The sequence below is a fragment of the Manacus vitellinus genome, unplaced genomic scaffold, assembly GCF_001715985.3.
Source record: "Manacus vitellinus isolate BGI_N305 unplaced genomic scaffold, ASM171598v3 scaffold_39_pilon, whole genome shotgun sequence".
Taxonomy (NCBI): Eukaryota; Metazoa; Chordata; class Aves; order Passeriformes; family Pipridae; genus Manacus; species Manacus vitellinus.
In genome coordinates this window covers 4438261-4455294 of record NW_021940534.1, presented here as the reverse complement: position 1 = coordinate 4455294, position 17034 = coordinate 4438261, and the positions used below count along the sequence as shown (strand labels likewise).

The 17034-nt window shown below is 38.6% G+C and overlaps 2 protein-coding genes across 5 annotated transcripts; both read right to left on the bottom strand.

Annotated features, from left to right (window-relative positions):
* Positions 1 to 301: 301 nt before the first annotated feature.
* On the bottom strand, positions 302 to 7149 carry LOC103756251 (transmembrane protein 14C). Of its 4 annotated transcripts, XM_029961699.1 has the most exons (6): positions 6963 to 7149; positions 5953 to 6329; positions 5442 to 5525; positions 3078 to 3179; positions 1065 to 1189; positions 302 to 878 (listed from the first exon to the last, which is right to left on the bottom strand). In XM_029961699.1, the coding sequence occupies exons 3-6, from the start codon at positions 5515 to 5517 to the stop codon at positions 825 to 827; spliced, it is 357 nt and encodes a 118-aa protein (XP_029817559.1). In that variant the 5' UTR covers positions 5518 to 5525; positions 5953 to 6329; positions 6963 to 7149; the 3' UTR covers positions 302 to 824. The 4 variants fall into 4 exon arrangements, with proteins under 4 accessions (XP_029817559.1, XP_017933195.1, XP_029817558.1 ...); XM_018077706.3 differs by having other exon boundaries at positions 5953 to 7149; XM_029961698.1 differs by lacking the exons at positions 5953 to 6329; positions 6963 to 7149 and adding an exon at positions 5722 to 5839.
* A 1759-nt stretch (positions 7150 to 8908) lies between these two features.
* PAK1IP1 (PAK1 interacting protein 1) lies at positions 8909 to 16451 on the bottom strand (the record flags this gene model as incomplete). Its single annotated transcript, XM_029961700.1, has 9 exons — positions 8909 to 9421; positions 9972 to 10098; positions 11267 to 11366; positions 12083 to 12180; positions 12272 to 12417; positions 12881 to 12933; positions 13595 to 13669; positions 13768 to 13888; positions 16277 to 16451. Coding segments are annotated over 9 exons (1056 nt in total), but the record flags the coding sequence as incomplete, so codon positions are not given.
* Between the last annotated feature and the right edge of the window lie 583 nt (positions 16452 to 17034).

Below are 17034 nucleotides of genomic sequence, written 5' to 3'. Positions count from 1 at the left end.
GACTAGAATTTCAGACACACTTTTACATGTTTTTAGTGTTGCTCCCTGCAGATTCACCTTGTACAATCAGGTTATTTACAGATTAAGTGTCTGGAAACAAGAGAGGTTACAATATGAAATACATTAAAATGTTAATGAAGGCCCCTAATTTAATCTTTTGCCCCCACATTTATAAAGCGATTTTGAAAGACGGCACTTGGATACTAACAGTTCACTGCAAAGACTTCCACTGAGAAGAACACAAAGTAAAAATACCCCCGATGCCCAAAACACAGAAATTATAAAAAAAACCACACCAAACAAAGGCTTGTAATAGAATTTACTTGTAGAAAAGCAACATTTTAGCATCATTTCACAATAAAAATGTAAGATCTGTTTGGTGTTATACAGACGTGGTGTATCAACTCAGAATGCAACAGGTAAAGCATGCTGTTTGAGATACACTGTTGTATTTAGCAAATTACTCCTGGTGCCTCTTTGTGGTTATTTTCTTAATTACAGGTTCACTCTGCTTCATATATGTCAGCAGAATATTTTGAAATATAAAAATTGGAAGTGTTAAAATACACTGATTCACATCTGGAAAAATCAAACCCAGGACCCATTTCTCTCTATACACAAATAGGTCTACCTGATCATTGAAACAAATGTATATAAACAAATGTTTATAAACTATCTGTCCCATCATTCTACTCCCTTTTATGTAAAAAAGGGGGAAAAATGTCTTGATATAGAAAAGTGTTCCATCTTCTTGCTTCTGAATTTATGCAACATCATTATCAGGTTTCCTTATCCAAATATTAGGCTGTAAAACGAACAGCTACTTATCCTGGGGCTTTTCTAACATCTTCAGTGCTAATCTTCCAACCATTAACAAACTGCATAAGGAGGAAAAACACATAATTAAACAATAATAACAACAATTTGTTAATACATTTTCAAATACTTCCCATGTAACTGGTGCACAGGAACAAAAAAGATACATAAAATATGACTCATTCCATTTCAGTTTAATTAAGAAATCACACACAAGAGGTTAAAAAAAAAAGTATATTGTGTTGTACCTGACACCAGCAATCAGCCCCGCGGGCATGAATTTTCTGGAGTTGTAAAATCTCGTTCCCATGATGGCAGACAGTGTTCCAGATGTAACTTAAATGAGAGATTGTACAGTCCAGGCAGCAGATACATGTGTGTAAGAGACATAATAGAATTAAAAACTAACGGAACAGTGAGAAGCAGTAGCACCAAGTAAAAAGTGAAACGGTTATTTCACTTGATGGACTAAGAGAGTCAATAAATTGTGTAAATTTTGGAATGCCTCAGTATGTAAAAAGTATTCTACATCAAGTTCTAGCAGACAGTGCGCTCCATATGGTTCTGCACACACTCCTCAGATTTCTTTTTCAAAATGTGTTCTTTTTGAGGCTGGAAATAATTTATGCCACACTGCTCACTCCTTCCCCATGCACAGGCAAATCACTAAACTTGTGCACTTAATTCCCCCACTTCTCATAAAAAGGAGAGAGCATTTTCATGTGTAACTTGTAGTAATGTTCTGAGAATGAACTAATTTATGTTTCAAAAGACTTCAAAAGGGAAGTGTGCTATGTAAGTGCTATGCATTACCAAGCCATTTCAGTCCTGCACCTCCTTCCACTAAGATGAGAGTCAAATCTATTGTCCCTGACTTAGAGACAGGAGCCATGTACTTTCACCAAGCCAGTAAAATAGAAAGAGCAGTCCCTGGAACACTGTATGTCAAAGACAGACTGAATACTAAGAAAACTGTAAGAAAAACATATTGATGAAATCCTTAGCATTAGCATGCATCTGCTACCCAGTGGTAACAGCTACGCACAGTATGTTCCAACTCATTTATCTTCTACCATTGTTCCCATGTGATGACTGGTCCTGCAGGACCCAGCTCATCTTCAGTCCTAGCCATGGCATGCCCCTTCCCTAACACCACTCCAGATATTGTTGCTGACTTCTAGTGATCTCATGTAAGGAGATATATAAGAGACTGGGATCACAGTCTGACACACAATAAAACTAAAATATTTTAGTATTCAAATGCTTCAAGCTCTAATTAGTAGGCACTCTTCAAAATATGCACAACTCACAGTGTAATTTTGGCCAAAGCAGTAGTAGAACACCCCTTCTCCAAAAACTTTAAAGGAAAAGACTTCATACGCTACTGAGGTAGAGAAATATATCTGACTGCCTCTGACATTCAGGAAAACACTTGGTATCACTCTTCAGGAAAACACTTGGTATCACTCTTCTTAAGCTTGCTGTATTTGCAGTTTATTCCAGTTACTTAGGCTTGACCATGCACAGCTTTTGGCCTGTCCAGTAGACGTGGAAGCCTGTAAACAGGACTGCCTGTAAACAAAACTGAAGTGGAGAGAAATGCTGGGCCTTCCCCTTTCACTTCTGACTTTCATATACCAAAGAGCCAGATGCTATGTCACTGCTTCAGTGAAAAAGTGCTATAGCCAGTGTCAGCTCTTTAAACACTGACTAAGCAGTAACTCTCCACAGTCAGCTTCTACAATCAGGAGGAAGGGAAGCTCCAGTTCTGAGAAGAAGGTAGAATAAGCTGCACTACCGAACCTTACTTTTCTGTTAAATCCCCCGAGGCATGCAACACCTTTGTCATTCCACATATTTGTCATATATAAAAATAAGCCAATCACAACTACTGCCATTTTCAGTGGTAATAAAATAACCTGCTAGTGGTACAGGCCGTCTACAGGGGAATCCCACTTCCCCAAATGCTCCAGCTTACTGTGGGATGCTTAAAGTAGGATTCAGTCAGATAGAGGACACAGAGAGGTCAGACATCAATTTACTAACACTTTCCTAGAACTAGGATCCCTCAAACACATCAGTACCAGACATATGAGTGTTGGCAGCCACCAGTGCAGTGAAGTTCAAAGACTGGACTGAAATTAGATATATAACACCATCCATTTAACTCTTCTGCAAAGACTTTTAGGAACTAATTTTAAATATCCAGCTATTTTAGGGTAAGTATAATCTCTTCTAAGTAAAATTTTAAAATTACTTACTCAAAGAAAGCCAAATATTATTTGGATTCTGTGAGAGCTGATAAGCACCCAGTCCAGCCAAACCACCAAAGAACAGGCCAGCAGCTAGTGATGGAACACTACCTGAATAAGTAAAAGATAATGCATTTATTAGAAACTTAAAAATGAACTTGCTCATCACCTTATGTTTTGCAAAATACCAGCAACAACAAAAAACCCAAAAAAGATAGGCATTCATCATTCATTGTTATAAAGAAGATTAGAGAAGGTTTTTTTTTTCTTTTAAGATATTGAGACCATGTTGGTCAGCACCAAAAACCAGCTGAAATACTCTTGCATAAGATACAAATAGCATTAGTATTTAGTTCTGTAACAGCAAAGTCATTAATATATTTACGGTGGAAAGAATTATGAGAAAAACAAAAGAATCGGTGTTTTCCTTGTGCAAACTGAAGCATGTTGTTTCAAAACAGTAATATCAAAATTTCTTGAGAGGCAGTAAAGTAGATGGATTAAATAGTAAGGATTTAAGAGTGGGAAAAAAGGACGTGTGGACTGAATTGGGCAGGAGGGTATTCAGATAATTAAAGAGTTGCCAAAGAGGAAGGTGGAGTCGAATAATGGAGATCATATCTCTTAAATACACCTGAGATCTGATCCAAAGGTAACTGCAGACTTTGGAAGAATGTTCCCTGGACTCACCTAAACTTTGAATCAGATCCTTGGTATAAAGCTACCAGAAAATAAAGGATACTACGTTTAAGTTGATTTACAGAATACACCAAGTAATGAAGTGGCATGATCACTGCGAGTGGTGAATATCCTCAATAAGGCTATTGGAGAGTTAAGGACTTAATGTTACCGAGGATAGTTCTTTTTATATTCCATTTTTCAGGTCACCTTTAAAAGACTTGAGACTAAAAAACTAAGCTGATAAAGATCTCTCAATGTTACAGGAGGATTGCATATTGCTGCCAGAAAGTAATCACTTTTCAGTCATCAACAAGGTTGCTGTAATATTGCTTTAGATCCTGCTTTCGGTATAAAAAAGCAAGAGATAAAAACTGATAGAAAGCACCTGATATTCTTGTCCATGTGCAAGGAAAAAGATGCACACTATAATAACCAGCTGCTTTGTATAGAATACAGTTTAGCAACCAACATGTGGTAGCTACAATTCTTTCCACAAGCCTGGGAGTCAAGAAACATCCACCATATCCATATCCATGAATTTTACCTTGAGGCGTCGTTTAAGCAACTATGACACATACACTTACTAGGACAAACACATCACCTCTGGCTCAAGAAGTTCCTGAGTCTCAACACACAAGGACTCAGAGAACTTACTAAATGAAGACAGAAAAAATATCAATCAATCAATTGATCACTCTCTCTTTGATTGCTCTGTAAATAGACCTGGTTGTAAAAGAACAGATCAGATCATCAAATTAGATCTACAGATGAAAGTTCCATTTTCTTTTGGTTTCTCCAAGTTATTAGTAATGATACAATATGGTTTTTTTCTCTCCAGAAGTCACCATATGAGTTTCTATTCCCCCTTCAAAAATCCTGTGACCTGGATTCCCTTGCCTCAGCATGACCGTGTCCTCCCATCTGGGACCAGAGGACATGAAAGACTCCTACCATTTCATAATGCCCTCAGAGAAATACAGATGCAATTAGTTACTGGTAAGATTCCTACTGACTTCAGAAATGCCCCTTCCTATCATAAAAGCTAGGACAGCTTAGGGATTTTCAAAGCTGAAAGAGACTGTTGCAGGAATTAAGCTTCAGTTCTGTCTGGAGGAGGGTAACTCAGGAAGAGGCCAGGAAATGAAAACAGTAGGTCAGAGGGTAAGCTTATGATGAAGAGCCCAGAAAAGGAACAAGTTTAAGGACTGATTTGCATTGTTCAGCTCTACTTGGAGAAAGGATCCTTCAGAAAACTCTCTGCAGCTTGCAGTACACCATTATTGTCAAAGATTAAGATGGGAATAAATCTCTAAGGGGAAAAAAATGGTGATTTATGTCACTTGAAGATGCAGAACACTTATAGAACGCTTGTATTTTAAACAGGAGGGGAAAAGCCTTTCTGAAGGAAACTTATGTCAGTTCACTCAAAGAGCACAATGCAGAAGTAGCATATCAGCATCCACCAGAAAGCCGATTGTGGGCTTATCTGCCCAAAGCACCAGCTCAGCCCAAAATCCACCACTCCCCAACAGCAGCAAGTTATCAGCACATGGCACAAACTGATAAATTTTACATCTGTACCAACTTCGAGCTAGAAGCCTTTCGTAAAAAGCCGCCCAGCTCACACCAAGTAATTGGGGGGAGGGAGGACGAAGACAGAATGGGAGACAGAAGCATCTTTGAGCTCCGTACCTGCTTTTACATAGCCAATAAGCCCTCCTGATGTCACCAGGGCGGCGTAGCCAAAGCCGAACCAGTCCACTGCCATGCCGAAAGCTGTAACGCAAAATCGGGTTGAGGATCAGCATCTCTTAACCTTTTATTTTAGGTGGGGGGCGGGGGGGGAAGGGAAGAAGCATTTTGCCGTGGCAGGCTCTGCTATGAGCAAAGCCTAAGCCGTGAACCCAGGAGAGGAAACCCGACTTGTTGAGAAGGCAGCCCTGGGGGTGACAGGGATGCTGCGGGGTCTCACCTGCCCGATAGACCCGCTCCGCAGCAACTGGGGGCGGAGCAGGCGGCGGAAGAGGAGGTGAAGGAGCCACGCACCGCCCAAAACTTCCCTTTTCCGGCTGTTCTGGGAGAAGGGGTTAAAAAAACCCCAACGCAAAAGCCAACCAACCAAAAACCTACCCAAGAGGCAGGGAAGGGTGCGTCCCGCAGCCCGGGGTTGCGGAGGAGAAGGCGGTGGTGTCTTCCCACCTACCTGCGGAGCTCCCAGGAACTGCCCCGGCACGACGGGAGGGGGATATGGAGGATGCCCGAGCAAGCCCTGGTGCCTATAATTATTAGGAGAGACTTCAGTGCAGACGAGGTTTTGTGCTCTTGTTCAGTGAGGGGCATAGCAGCAGTCCTGTGCTCCCAGTCCCTCCCGGCCCTATTCCAGAAATGGGGTTATGTGGTACAGCTGAGAATTTGGGGTCGGGTTTTGTTGTGGCATGAGCCACAACTTCGGGCAGCCTACATACTGCTTCTTGCTTTGATCAGTAACTTCAGTACAGCTCTTTTATGGAAGATGTAGAGGATTTCCATAACCTTTAAATTGCAAGCTAGTGCAACAAGATGAATCTTCTGCTTTAGAAGCTATGCAACAGTGGGAGATGGAAAACAAATTGTAAAGAAAATGTTTTGCATTTTTTTTTATCTGGAAAAAAGGTAGAGATGTTTATAACTGCCTACAAAGATAAACCCTTTCTCTTTTACAAGTGCTGAAACTGGGTTTCTTCACTTAAGTGGTGCTGCATGATTTATTCCAGTTGTCCATACACTTACCTCCCATGGACATTTAACCATATAGAGAGAAAAAGCACTCCTCTAGCCAGGTCCCTGAGCTGAGGAGCTTCAGTTCCTCTTCATAATAGAAGACACAAAATATAAGAGGCCTGTACTTTCTGCAAAATGCAGCTTTCTTCAGCTGCATTTCAAACTTCTCCATCTTTATGAATTAGACTAATGTTCATAAATGGAGGAGCAGTTTAATTCCTTTGTTGGCTTAAGTGGTTTAAATAGGAACCTCCTCTCTCCCTGGAAAGTGCCACAACCAACACATATCTAAGCTACCCAGGATGGGGCTCCCTTTTCAATTCAAGCTGTGTGATAGCTATGAGGTTCAAGCTTCGCTGGGCTCTACTTTGTAATCCAGAACAGGGGTTCCCCAAGAGGAGGGAAGCAGGAAAACTGGAAGAAATCCACAGCTGCTGGAGCTACTGAACTCACCTGGGGTTCATCTCAGATGCTGCTTGCTAGGCTGTTGTTTCTTGCAGCTATGGCTCCATCTACTCTACCAGTGTCATGCACATCCACCCTTTCTGACAGGGACAGATTTCTCACTGCTGACATCTCTCTCTGCACTGCTGCCTCTACCATTCTAAGCAGTTCCCTGAAAACTAGAATGAAAAATGTGCTGAAAAGGAAGATGTTCACAGGGAAACAACAATGACAAAAAATTGCCAAGTATTAGTTAGTGGCAGAGCATTCACTCAAGGTACAGAAAAAATGAGTTCTCCCCTAAGGACTGTTTGTGTATTTTACTTTAAAAGCTGTTAGGACTGTTCTTCACTGTCTCCAGTTCCCAAATTGTTCTAAGTCTCATGAGATAAATAATTCTTTGTTACTACACAGGGAGTTTGCATTTTTACAGATGTCTGATATTTACTTGTAAGTCTAACTTTAGGACCAAAATTCTGTTGAATTTTTGCTTTTTAATTCTTAAAATTATGTGCAGACTGGATTTTTTCTGATGCTTATGCAAGCTTGCTTCTGTAACTGTAATGTCTGTGGCCATGAGCTCATGTATTTAAAAATCCAAACAATAAAAACTGGTTTAGTAGTGGCAGCCATTTTGTCAAGGACATAAGATAAGCACTGTGAAATAGACATAACACTTTACAAGGGAAAGCACTTTAAACAGTTCTCTTATTTAAGCTTATACTTTTTAAGTTGTATATTTACTGTAGAGGCCTTATGAATTACAAATCTGTTTTGGTACTTTTCTATCAAGTCTACAAACCCTTCAAAGTCTTATATTATTTGCCTGTGTTTGTGAGCACAAACATTTCAGGTATCATTAAAATTAAAAGCTGTGTAAGCTCAAACTAAATACCTTTAATGCTGAATTTAACTGAGCTCACCTAAATCAACTATATTGAATTTCCAAAGAAGAGGCTACAATCATTTATCTAAATAAGGAAAACAGTTACAGAAGGTAAATATGGATGCCTACTTCCAAGAGAATACTGACATTGCCACAGGAACAATTCCATAACAGCACTGATGATGCTCACTTTGTTTCAGTGTCAGAGCATACATGGAGCTGAACTGCAGTATTCTATTTTACATCCCTAAACCAGCCTGCATTCCTATCTCCAGATTTGGCTCAATCTTTTTTCTGATTTTCTCTTCTTCTCTTGCTACACAAATAAGGAGGAACAGATTATTACTGAAGTGAATCAGAATAAAGCATAATTCCAATTACTCTTCGAAAGCAGAAGAAATAATGACTACTCCAGTAGTGCAAAACCCAACATTATCATGCCTTACACTTTAAAATAAAGAGTGGGAACATTTAGCACAGCTATTTGAGCTTGTTCACTCCAGCTCAACTTTGTTTTTCCCACTGTGTATTTGTAATAAGGCTTAGGATAAAATCCTGTTCCCACTGACTGAGAAGGTCAGGAATTCACTTTTTGTTTAAGTGCAAACAAAACAGATAGGTGACATTTTATCAGCATGGCAAAAATTTCAAATGTTATATAATTCTTTTTTAACAATACGGCTCAGATCAAGGACTTGAAAAAATACAATGGGAAGGGGTAAGAAAAAGGTAAAACCGTATTGATATAAACTCTTCTACCTAAAAATATGTATCATATTCTAAGCAAAAGGTTTCAATCATGTGAACCATGAGTGCCAAGACTTAAAAAAAAACTTAAATACATGAAGTATGGACATGGTAAAAAAGCCAAACATTTTGCTTATAAACTCCATGTATAAGTCCATGTCAAGAACTAGAAAGTATGGTTTTCTCTGAATGTATGAATGGAATGTGATCGTCATATTTTAAGTAATTTTAACATGTTCCTTCTTACAGTAGGAAAAGTAATGCAAGACAAAGGCAGATCATATTTTGAGTCAAATAAAGAGTAACTTTTTCAACACCAAAATGAAAAGTGTACATGTTTTTAATATGCATGGAAGTGAAGACAAAAATGTATCTGAGACAGATGCAGCTATTTTTATTATTTTAGCTACCTTTTTCAGAGCCAGTTAAAAAGGTATATGTTATTTTTAAGAGAAAAATATAAACATTACATATTATAAATTTATTTTTGCCTCCTTCACTTAATTCTTTTGATACTTCTCAGAATGGTCAGTCAATTTCTTAGGGTAAGAACATTAATTACTTTTAAACAACTCATCAGTTCAGAGGTATATGTCCTGTTAGAGGTTTACATTCTTATAAAAACTAGAGCAACACCAGCATTTACTTTTATACAGAAGAGAAAAAAGCTGCCTTCATGCCGAGCTATTCTGTTTCCTTTTCTTCTTTTGCAATGGAGCTTCCAATTTTTTTTTCTCTGGAATAATTTTTCTCTTTTTTTTTGCTGTTTTATCACTTGTATCAGTCCAACAAGCTTTGTTTTTCCTGACTATTGATGATTTTTCATCTTCTTTTGCTGAAAAAAAGCAAGAAATTATTCACACTGATCTTTATGTAGTCTTATAGTTTTTTATTTTACAGTGGAAAGTGCCATTTATGCTAGTTTTGCCTGTGAAATTAAAATATCTGAAGATCAAGTATGTAAATAGATAACAATACACAAAAACAACTGCACAAAACCCAAACAAATCGGAGCCAGACCTCCTAAGTTTGCCCAACTACAATGGCCTCAGACCTAATTTTGTTTATAGGAAAACAAGACATGCAGTCCAATCAATCTGTTTATTTTCTTATCTGTCTCAAAAGCTTCACAGTGACTTCCTCAGTATGTTATTCAAGTGAAAGAAAACTTTAATAAAAGTGAAAAGGGGCTTATGTCGTCCAACAAACATACAGGCTTGAGACACCATCAGATTGGTAAGTGTATCTGTATCACTTGCCAGTGTCATCTCCCCAGTTCTTCAAAATACCAAAACTTTTTCCAGTGCATATAGTAGAAACCTCCTACGTAGTATATTCCATTTCACTGTCACATTAACAATTGAAAATACACACAGTTCTGTTACCTTGAGATGATGTTGCAGCTTTATCAGAGTTTTCTTTCATTTCTGAAGCTCGGTCAAGCCATACTGCAAGACATGTCAGCCTAGCTTTGGTATTGACTTCACACAGTAAAGATGGCACATTTTTAATCTGAAGAAAACATAAAAAAAAATATTATTTACACATTATTTCTGTTTAAATTTACTGAAGTATTTGAAGTGAGAAAGTAACTTCCACTTCATTGTTAGGCAATTGTATCACTCAGCTCTGGGAGTACTTGAGCAAATATCCTATTACAGATATCAGGATAAAGTGTCACAATGTTAACAACATTAACACATCAGAAATTACTGTATTAGGATATTGTACCTCACAGAGCTGGACAGAGCAGCCCACACAGTTATACAAAACTCTGCCTGGACAGAAAGCAAATTACCACAGATTTGATCAAAATAAATACAGTGTTACAGAGAAAGGTAAAGAATTCCCTGATCACTATGTCAATTACAGGGTATAGAAACAAGGGGAACAGAAATTTGAGGAAGGAAAAAGAGGGATTTCACTATTGCACTTAGAAGTATAAAAATAACCAGAGGGAGTAAAATTAAAAATGGGCAAATTGACATATGAAGTGTATAAATGTTGAGAAATAATTATTTGAACTATTCAAGATACTTAGAGTGAAATATAGTAGATCCTTTATTATTAGGCATTAAATGTTAAAAAATCTATTTCTGATTTTAAGAGCAAACCATAAACATGGTAAACTTAAAAGATAAAACATGATTCCTTGTTGAACTGTGCTACTGGGAACTCCTTGAAAACACAGAAAATACAAGTACCCAGTACAGTAATGTGTTTGAATTTTTCTGAAGGATAAGTTCTTCCTCTGACATGAACAACCACCTTCCTCCCCGCTGCCCCAAACCACAGAGTTTGTGTTTTTAAAAGAGTAGCAACAGTCATCAACATTACAAAAATTCACAGCAGTCCTTAGGACATATATAACTGATTAGATAGTCATAGACCTGCTCAGGTCAGTCTGATGGGAAGCATGACTTTACATATAAAGAGGAGATGAGATCTCATAATATCATCAGATTTTATAGTTTGTTTTAAAAAAACCCTACAAAGATAAAAAATATAGCAGTGCATAAATATATGTGTATATGTATCTACTGAACATAACATGGAAGAAGATCAAGACATCCAGATTTCAAGTAAAATTTCCTCAGTGATTTGCAAATTGGTTGTCTGCAAATTTGGTTGTCTGGTATGTTTCATAAATGTAACAAGCAGTTTATGTAACAAGACCAACCTTATCAAGATCCAGATTCCACATTTTAATGTAACCATCACTGGATGCAGTAACAATAAGATGCTGTCCTTCTCTTTCAAAAGTATAAATATCTTTTATTCTGTGAAAAGAAAAGTAATATGTTTCTATTTTATAGCATGGCAGTTCACATCAGAACAGTAAGCTGACAAAAATTAAAGATGAATAGGCAAGAGTTTAAAAAAATCAGTTTGAACAGAAAATCCACAAGTGACAGGCAGGAACTTTAACAGTGATCTGGTTTGGGTGCTGTCATTTATATTAGGAACATTTGACTTTGCTAGGCTCATTAAGATTCAATTCAGAATGCTTTAATACTTTAAAGCATCTGCTATCAGACACACCAATGACATTACTGCTAATGCTTTTGTGTTTTGATGAATTAAAAGCAATATTTGGATAAATATTTGGTTTTCAACAACAACAGAGAATATGTGATTACACTCCTCTTTGAATTGAATAAAACTGGTTTGTTGTTTTAAAGCATTCTGAAGAGTCAGAATCAGTAAAGACTGGTTAAATACACACACACTCACCCACTCACTCACTCATAAACTTAGAACAGTAATAATTCTAAGTATATACCTTGTTTCTGTAACACGCATGGACAGCACAATACTGGTGCTCATACTAAAAGCAAACAAGTCTCTCCAGTTTGAAATTTAGCACATAAATAAATTTACTCTCTATACTAAAACAAAAACAATAGTAAAATATGCTGAACATTACAAGCCATTGAACTTTACTGAGGACTCAGCATTGCCATAAGTATCTAAATAGTAAACAAATACAGAATACCTGTTTTCATGAGCTTTAAATTCACACAGGCATTTTTGAGAGTCACAGCTGTAGAACCTTATAATTTCATCATCTCCAGCTATGGCAAGGATAGAATCCTTGGAATGGGAAAAAGAGAAATGCAAGTGTGATTAATTTCATGTGTTTTAAACCAGTTAATTTCCCAACAGCTTTCTTTTTTGTACTCACTGTAATAAACCTAAGTGAAGAAATTCTCTTCTCTGTTGTAATGGTGCCAGTGATTGAAGCTGTGTCAAGTCTGTAGATATCCACTTTGTTTGTTACCACGGTCACATACCTCTCTCCATCAGGGGACCACTTAATTATGTGTGCATCTGTATACAAATAGACACTGACTTTTTGCACTCTATATTGCATGAAAATCTGAAAGTAAGAATCTTTAGAAGCTGTTAGACAGTTTTCTACCTTGATCTGAGAAAATATTGTGAAAAATCAAATGACCTAGAATAAACAAGTCAAACTATGCTCTTAAATGTTTCTTTCTGATTATCAGATTTGTGTAAAGAAAAACAAACCAAAACATATTTATTTAAATGTCCTGACCTCAAATTTCAAGGGAAAAAAAAGGATTTACTTTAGTGATACTACATTTTCCTTTTGGTAAACTATTATTACTAAGGATATAAACTTATATATGCTTGTCTGCATGTGTAAAAAAGACATTGTGAAAGTTGTTTCCAATTAACTGACTTGTTGATTAATTCAATCAACTTTTCTTTACACAAAAAATAAAACTATCTAATTCCACCTTATTTGGATTTAGACTGATAAACTCACTTTGCTTAAGGTTTTTGATGAAGGCTGATCGTCCTTCAACAAGATTCCAAGTTCTGAAAGACAACAAGAGATAATATGCATTCTGGTTAAAAACAGCACAGCGAAACTGAAGTCTGAAATGCTGACATAAGGCACCCAAAGGAAGCTTTTAAGCATCTCTGTGCATTTTTCTGCCTTCTTATTGCAAGAGAAAATGATGAGTTCATATATCGCTTGCAAAGTATAAAGTCGAATTTGTGTTATTTATTTTCTAAACCACCATTTGCAATACAGAGCCTAAAAGGAGCCCAATAACAATTTGTGGTGTTAAAATAGAATTTTATGTCTTTAAAAAAGATATCTACAGCAACATGGACACATTCCTAGTGAAAAATTAGTTTTCTCACACTAAACAAAACCTTGACAGTTTCCAGAAGGCTAAGCAAATTGTGTTCCAAAATGCAAATATATTTATGCATCTGCAAGTGACTTGTAAAGAGTCAGAGCTCACAAAAAGAAGGTATGAACAGCAGGAAGTATTCTTAAAAGACTTTAAAATATTGCTGGTACTTAGAACTTCATAAGACAAACCAATGGATCTTTGAACCGTTTGATGACAAATATGTTTTGCCAGTGTTTCATGGTTGAGTCCCAACATGGAATTGTTGCTTATAATACCTTACTAAGAGTTACTGAATTATGATTCTCCACATTCCTTCATTAGTTTTGACTCACCTTAATGTTTTATCTGTTCCAACTGATAAAGCTAATTTCCCAGAAGGATGAATAGAAAGAGATGTCACCTGTCCCCTGATAAAAACAAAACATTAGCCAAATGTATAATTGAATTATTTACAAGGAAAATAAACATGAAAATGTACGTGAATATGCAGATATAAGAAACTCACTTATGTGCCTTAATGGATTTCAGACATTCCCATCTCTTTGTATTCCAGATACAAATGAGTCCATCTTCACCCCCGCTCAATAGATGTGCAGTACCATAGAACTCCAAACAAGTTATTGTCCCTAGAAATACAAACCAGAGCTATTAACAATGTTGTACACACCAAACAGTTATTGCACAGAGAACATAGTGTCCTAGTTAGAACAGCTGGGACCAGTTCATCACCGGATGGGTGTAACCCAAAACTGTGTATTCTATAGCCTTCCATGCCATTTCCCAGAAACTGTTGTCAGTAGACTATTTGCACCCTCTGCCCAGAGCAGCCTGACTCCTCAGGCTATAAACTGGGTGTTAAGAGGCCTTCGAGATAGGAGGGTAGTTGCCTGAACTGGAGAATATATAATCTTGGAGTCTTGGGACTTTTTTAACCACTCATGGGATCCAGAGGAAGACTGCAGACCACCGCTCTCAACCAAACTGCAGACCACCACTCTCGACTGGACTGCAATCACCACTTTTCAACCAGACTGCAACCACCACTCTCGACCAGACTGCACCAGCACTCTCACCAACAGGTTTTCCCCTCTCCTTTTGCTTTGGACTCAGGGGGCCCAACAAACACCACTCTGTTCATGCCCCAGGATGCTGGGTTATACATTTGGGTTTTGTGGGTTAAAACCAATTGCTTGTCTGTATAATCATAGTTATTGTATTATTTTATTAAATTGTTATTCTGACTATAATCTCTCTTTTGAGTTGAGTTCATTTCCCCTGCTGGTTTACCTTTAAACCAGCACACATAGGAATTAACAGAAAAGCATCTTCCATCAAAACATGCCAGCTACTACCCTATCCTTGGGAAAATCTAAATTATTTCCTAAGTATTTCTTCACAAAACTCTGAAATTTTCTTGTTATATTCACATATAACACATATATTATGTGCTCTATCAGCCGCCCTTTAGCCATACATGTCTGAACTCTGCCTGGTCTTTTCTCTGACACGGCAGTACTCAAACATCGTGGCACAGATGACAGAGGGCTCCTATCAGTGATAAGGAATGCTCCCATGTCACAGCCCTGCTGCTACCAACACACAGCTGAATCTACTGCACATACTGTGTCCCATAAGCACCAGATTCATCATACAGGAGTTAAATGCAGGTACTGTGCTGAGTCGAACTCCAGGTTCTTCTTAGCTCATCAGGACTAAGCTACAAATGACCCAAACAGGTTTATTTGGACAGCCATTAACTCGTGACTGTACCAATTGTATAGACAAAGGGTGCACCTTCAGCAAGTCTGCAGACGACAGCAAGCTGAGCAGGGAAGGATGGGATGCCATCCAGCTCAAGAAGTGGGCCCATGGGAATCTCATGAGATTCCACGAAGCACAGGGAAAGCCCTGGTATCAATACAAGCTGGGGGATGAACAGATCGCAGAGCAGCCCTGCCGAGAGATACTTGGGCGTGCGGGTGGATGAGAGGCGGGACATGAGCCAGCAATGTGCGCTTCCAACCCAGAAAGCCAATTGTATCCTGGGCTGCATCAAAAGCAGCATGGCCAGCAGGCTGAGGGAGGGGATTCTGTCCCTCTACTCTGCTCAGGTGAGACCCCACCTGAAGTGCTGCATTCAGCTCCGGGATCCCAACAAGCAAGTCCAGAGGAGGGCCATGAAGATGACTAGAGAGATGGAACACCTCTCCTGTGAGGAAAGGCTGAGAGAATGGGATTGTTCCGCTGGGAGAAGAGAAGGCTGCAGGAAGACCTTATTTAGGCCTTCCAGCACTTGAAGGGGACTTGTAAGAAAAACAGGGACAAACTTTTTAGCAGGGCCTGTTGTGACAGGACAAGGAGTAACAGTTTTAAATTGAAGAGGGTCAGTTCAGATTAGATATAATGAAAAAGTGTTTTTACAAGGAGGGCAGTGATACACTGAAGCAGTTTGCCCAGAGAGGTGATCCATGCTCCAGCCCTGGAAACCTTCAAGGCCAAGTTGGTCGGGGCTCTGAGTGACTGGATCTGGTTGAAGATGTCCCTGCTCAATGCAAGGGGGTTGGACTAGATGACCTTTAAAAGGTACCTTCCAATCCAAACTATTCCATGATTTTATGATGTACTTTTACAGCTGTAATTCAGCCAGCACAGACAGTGGGAAATGTACCACATTAACTCATCTGGCAGCAGCAGCCTGCTCTCACATATGTAACTTTCCTGATAGAAGAAAAATGGCACGAGCCATTTGTGAGTCATAACTTTTTAAACAGTTAAAACTAAAAACACTTGTAAGAACCAACTATATTTGTGGCAGCACTAATATCCAAAATAATTTTTTTACTTTTATGCTCAAAAGTTTACTTTGTTTGTATCATCACACCATCATGGCTGCAGCACCACCACTATTAAGAGTCTTATTAAAAAAAAAATCAGTTTTCTTATTCTGGTGAGGGCTGGCTTTTCAGTTACAATTTTATACCATTAATGCTTTTTACAAAGAAATGCTCCCTTACCATTGTGCTGTAGCAGCGCCCCATGCTCTATCTTCTTTTTCATGTCATAGATTTGGATTGTCTCATCTCTGCTCCCAGTGACCACATATCTGTTATTCACTGCTACTGCTGACAACGAGGCAGAGTGGGCATGATGTGTAAAATCAGGGACGATTGTCCAGGACTGTAAATGAAATGCAAAACAAACAGGTATTTATGAAGCTTACTGTCATAAGCTTCCACTTCATCGTTCTGTTATTTTATTTTGTAAAAGAAAAACCTGAAAAAGTGTAAAAATCAGAATCAGAGAATCGATTAGGTTGGAAAACACCACTGAGATCATCGAGCCCAACCTATGACCAACAGACCATGGCACTAAGTGCCACGTCCAGTCTTTCTTTAAACACCTCCAGGGATGGTGACTCTACTACCTCCTTGGTAGTCCATTCCAACGTCTAATCACCCTTCCTGTGAAGAAATTCTTCATGATGTCCAACCTAAACTTCCCCTAGTGCAGCTTAAGACTGTGTCCTCTCATCCTGCTGCTAGTTGCCTGGGAGTAGAAGACAGACCCCACCTGGCTACAACCTCCTTTCAGGTAGTTGTAGAAAGTGATAACATCACCCCCAAGCCTCCTTTTCTCCAGGCTAAACAATCCCAGCTCCCTCAGCTACTCATGATCAGACCTGTGCTCCGGACCCTTCACCAGCTCCTTGCCCATCTGTGGACTTGCTCCAGCACCTCGGTGTATTTCCTGAACTGCGGGGGCCCAGAACTGG

What these genes read in the sequence shown, in the direction of transcription:
- LOC103756251 (XM_018077706.3), bottom strand. Translation starts at nt 5,517, where the DNA reads ATGGCAGTGGACTGGTTCGGCTTTGGCTACGCCGCCCTGGTGACATCA. An exon ending in TAATATTTGGCTTTCTTTGA is followed by an intron (nt 1,190 to 3,077) that starts GTAAGTAATTTT and finishes TCTTACACACAT; the next exon opens with GTATCTGCTGCCTGGACTGT. An exon ending in GGGCTGATTGCTGGTGTCAG is followed by an intron (nt 879 to 1,064) that starts GTACAACACAAT and finishes CTCCTTATGCAG; the next exon opens with TTTGTTAATGGTTGGAAGAT.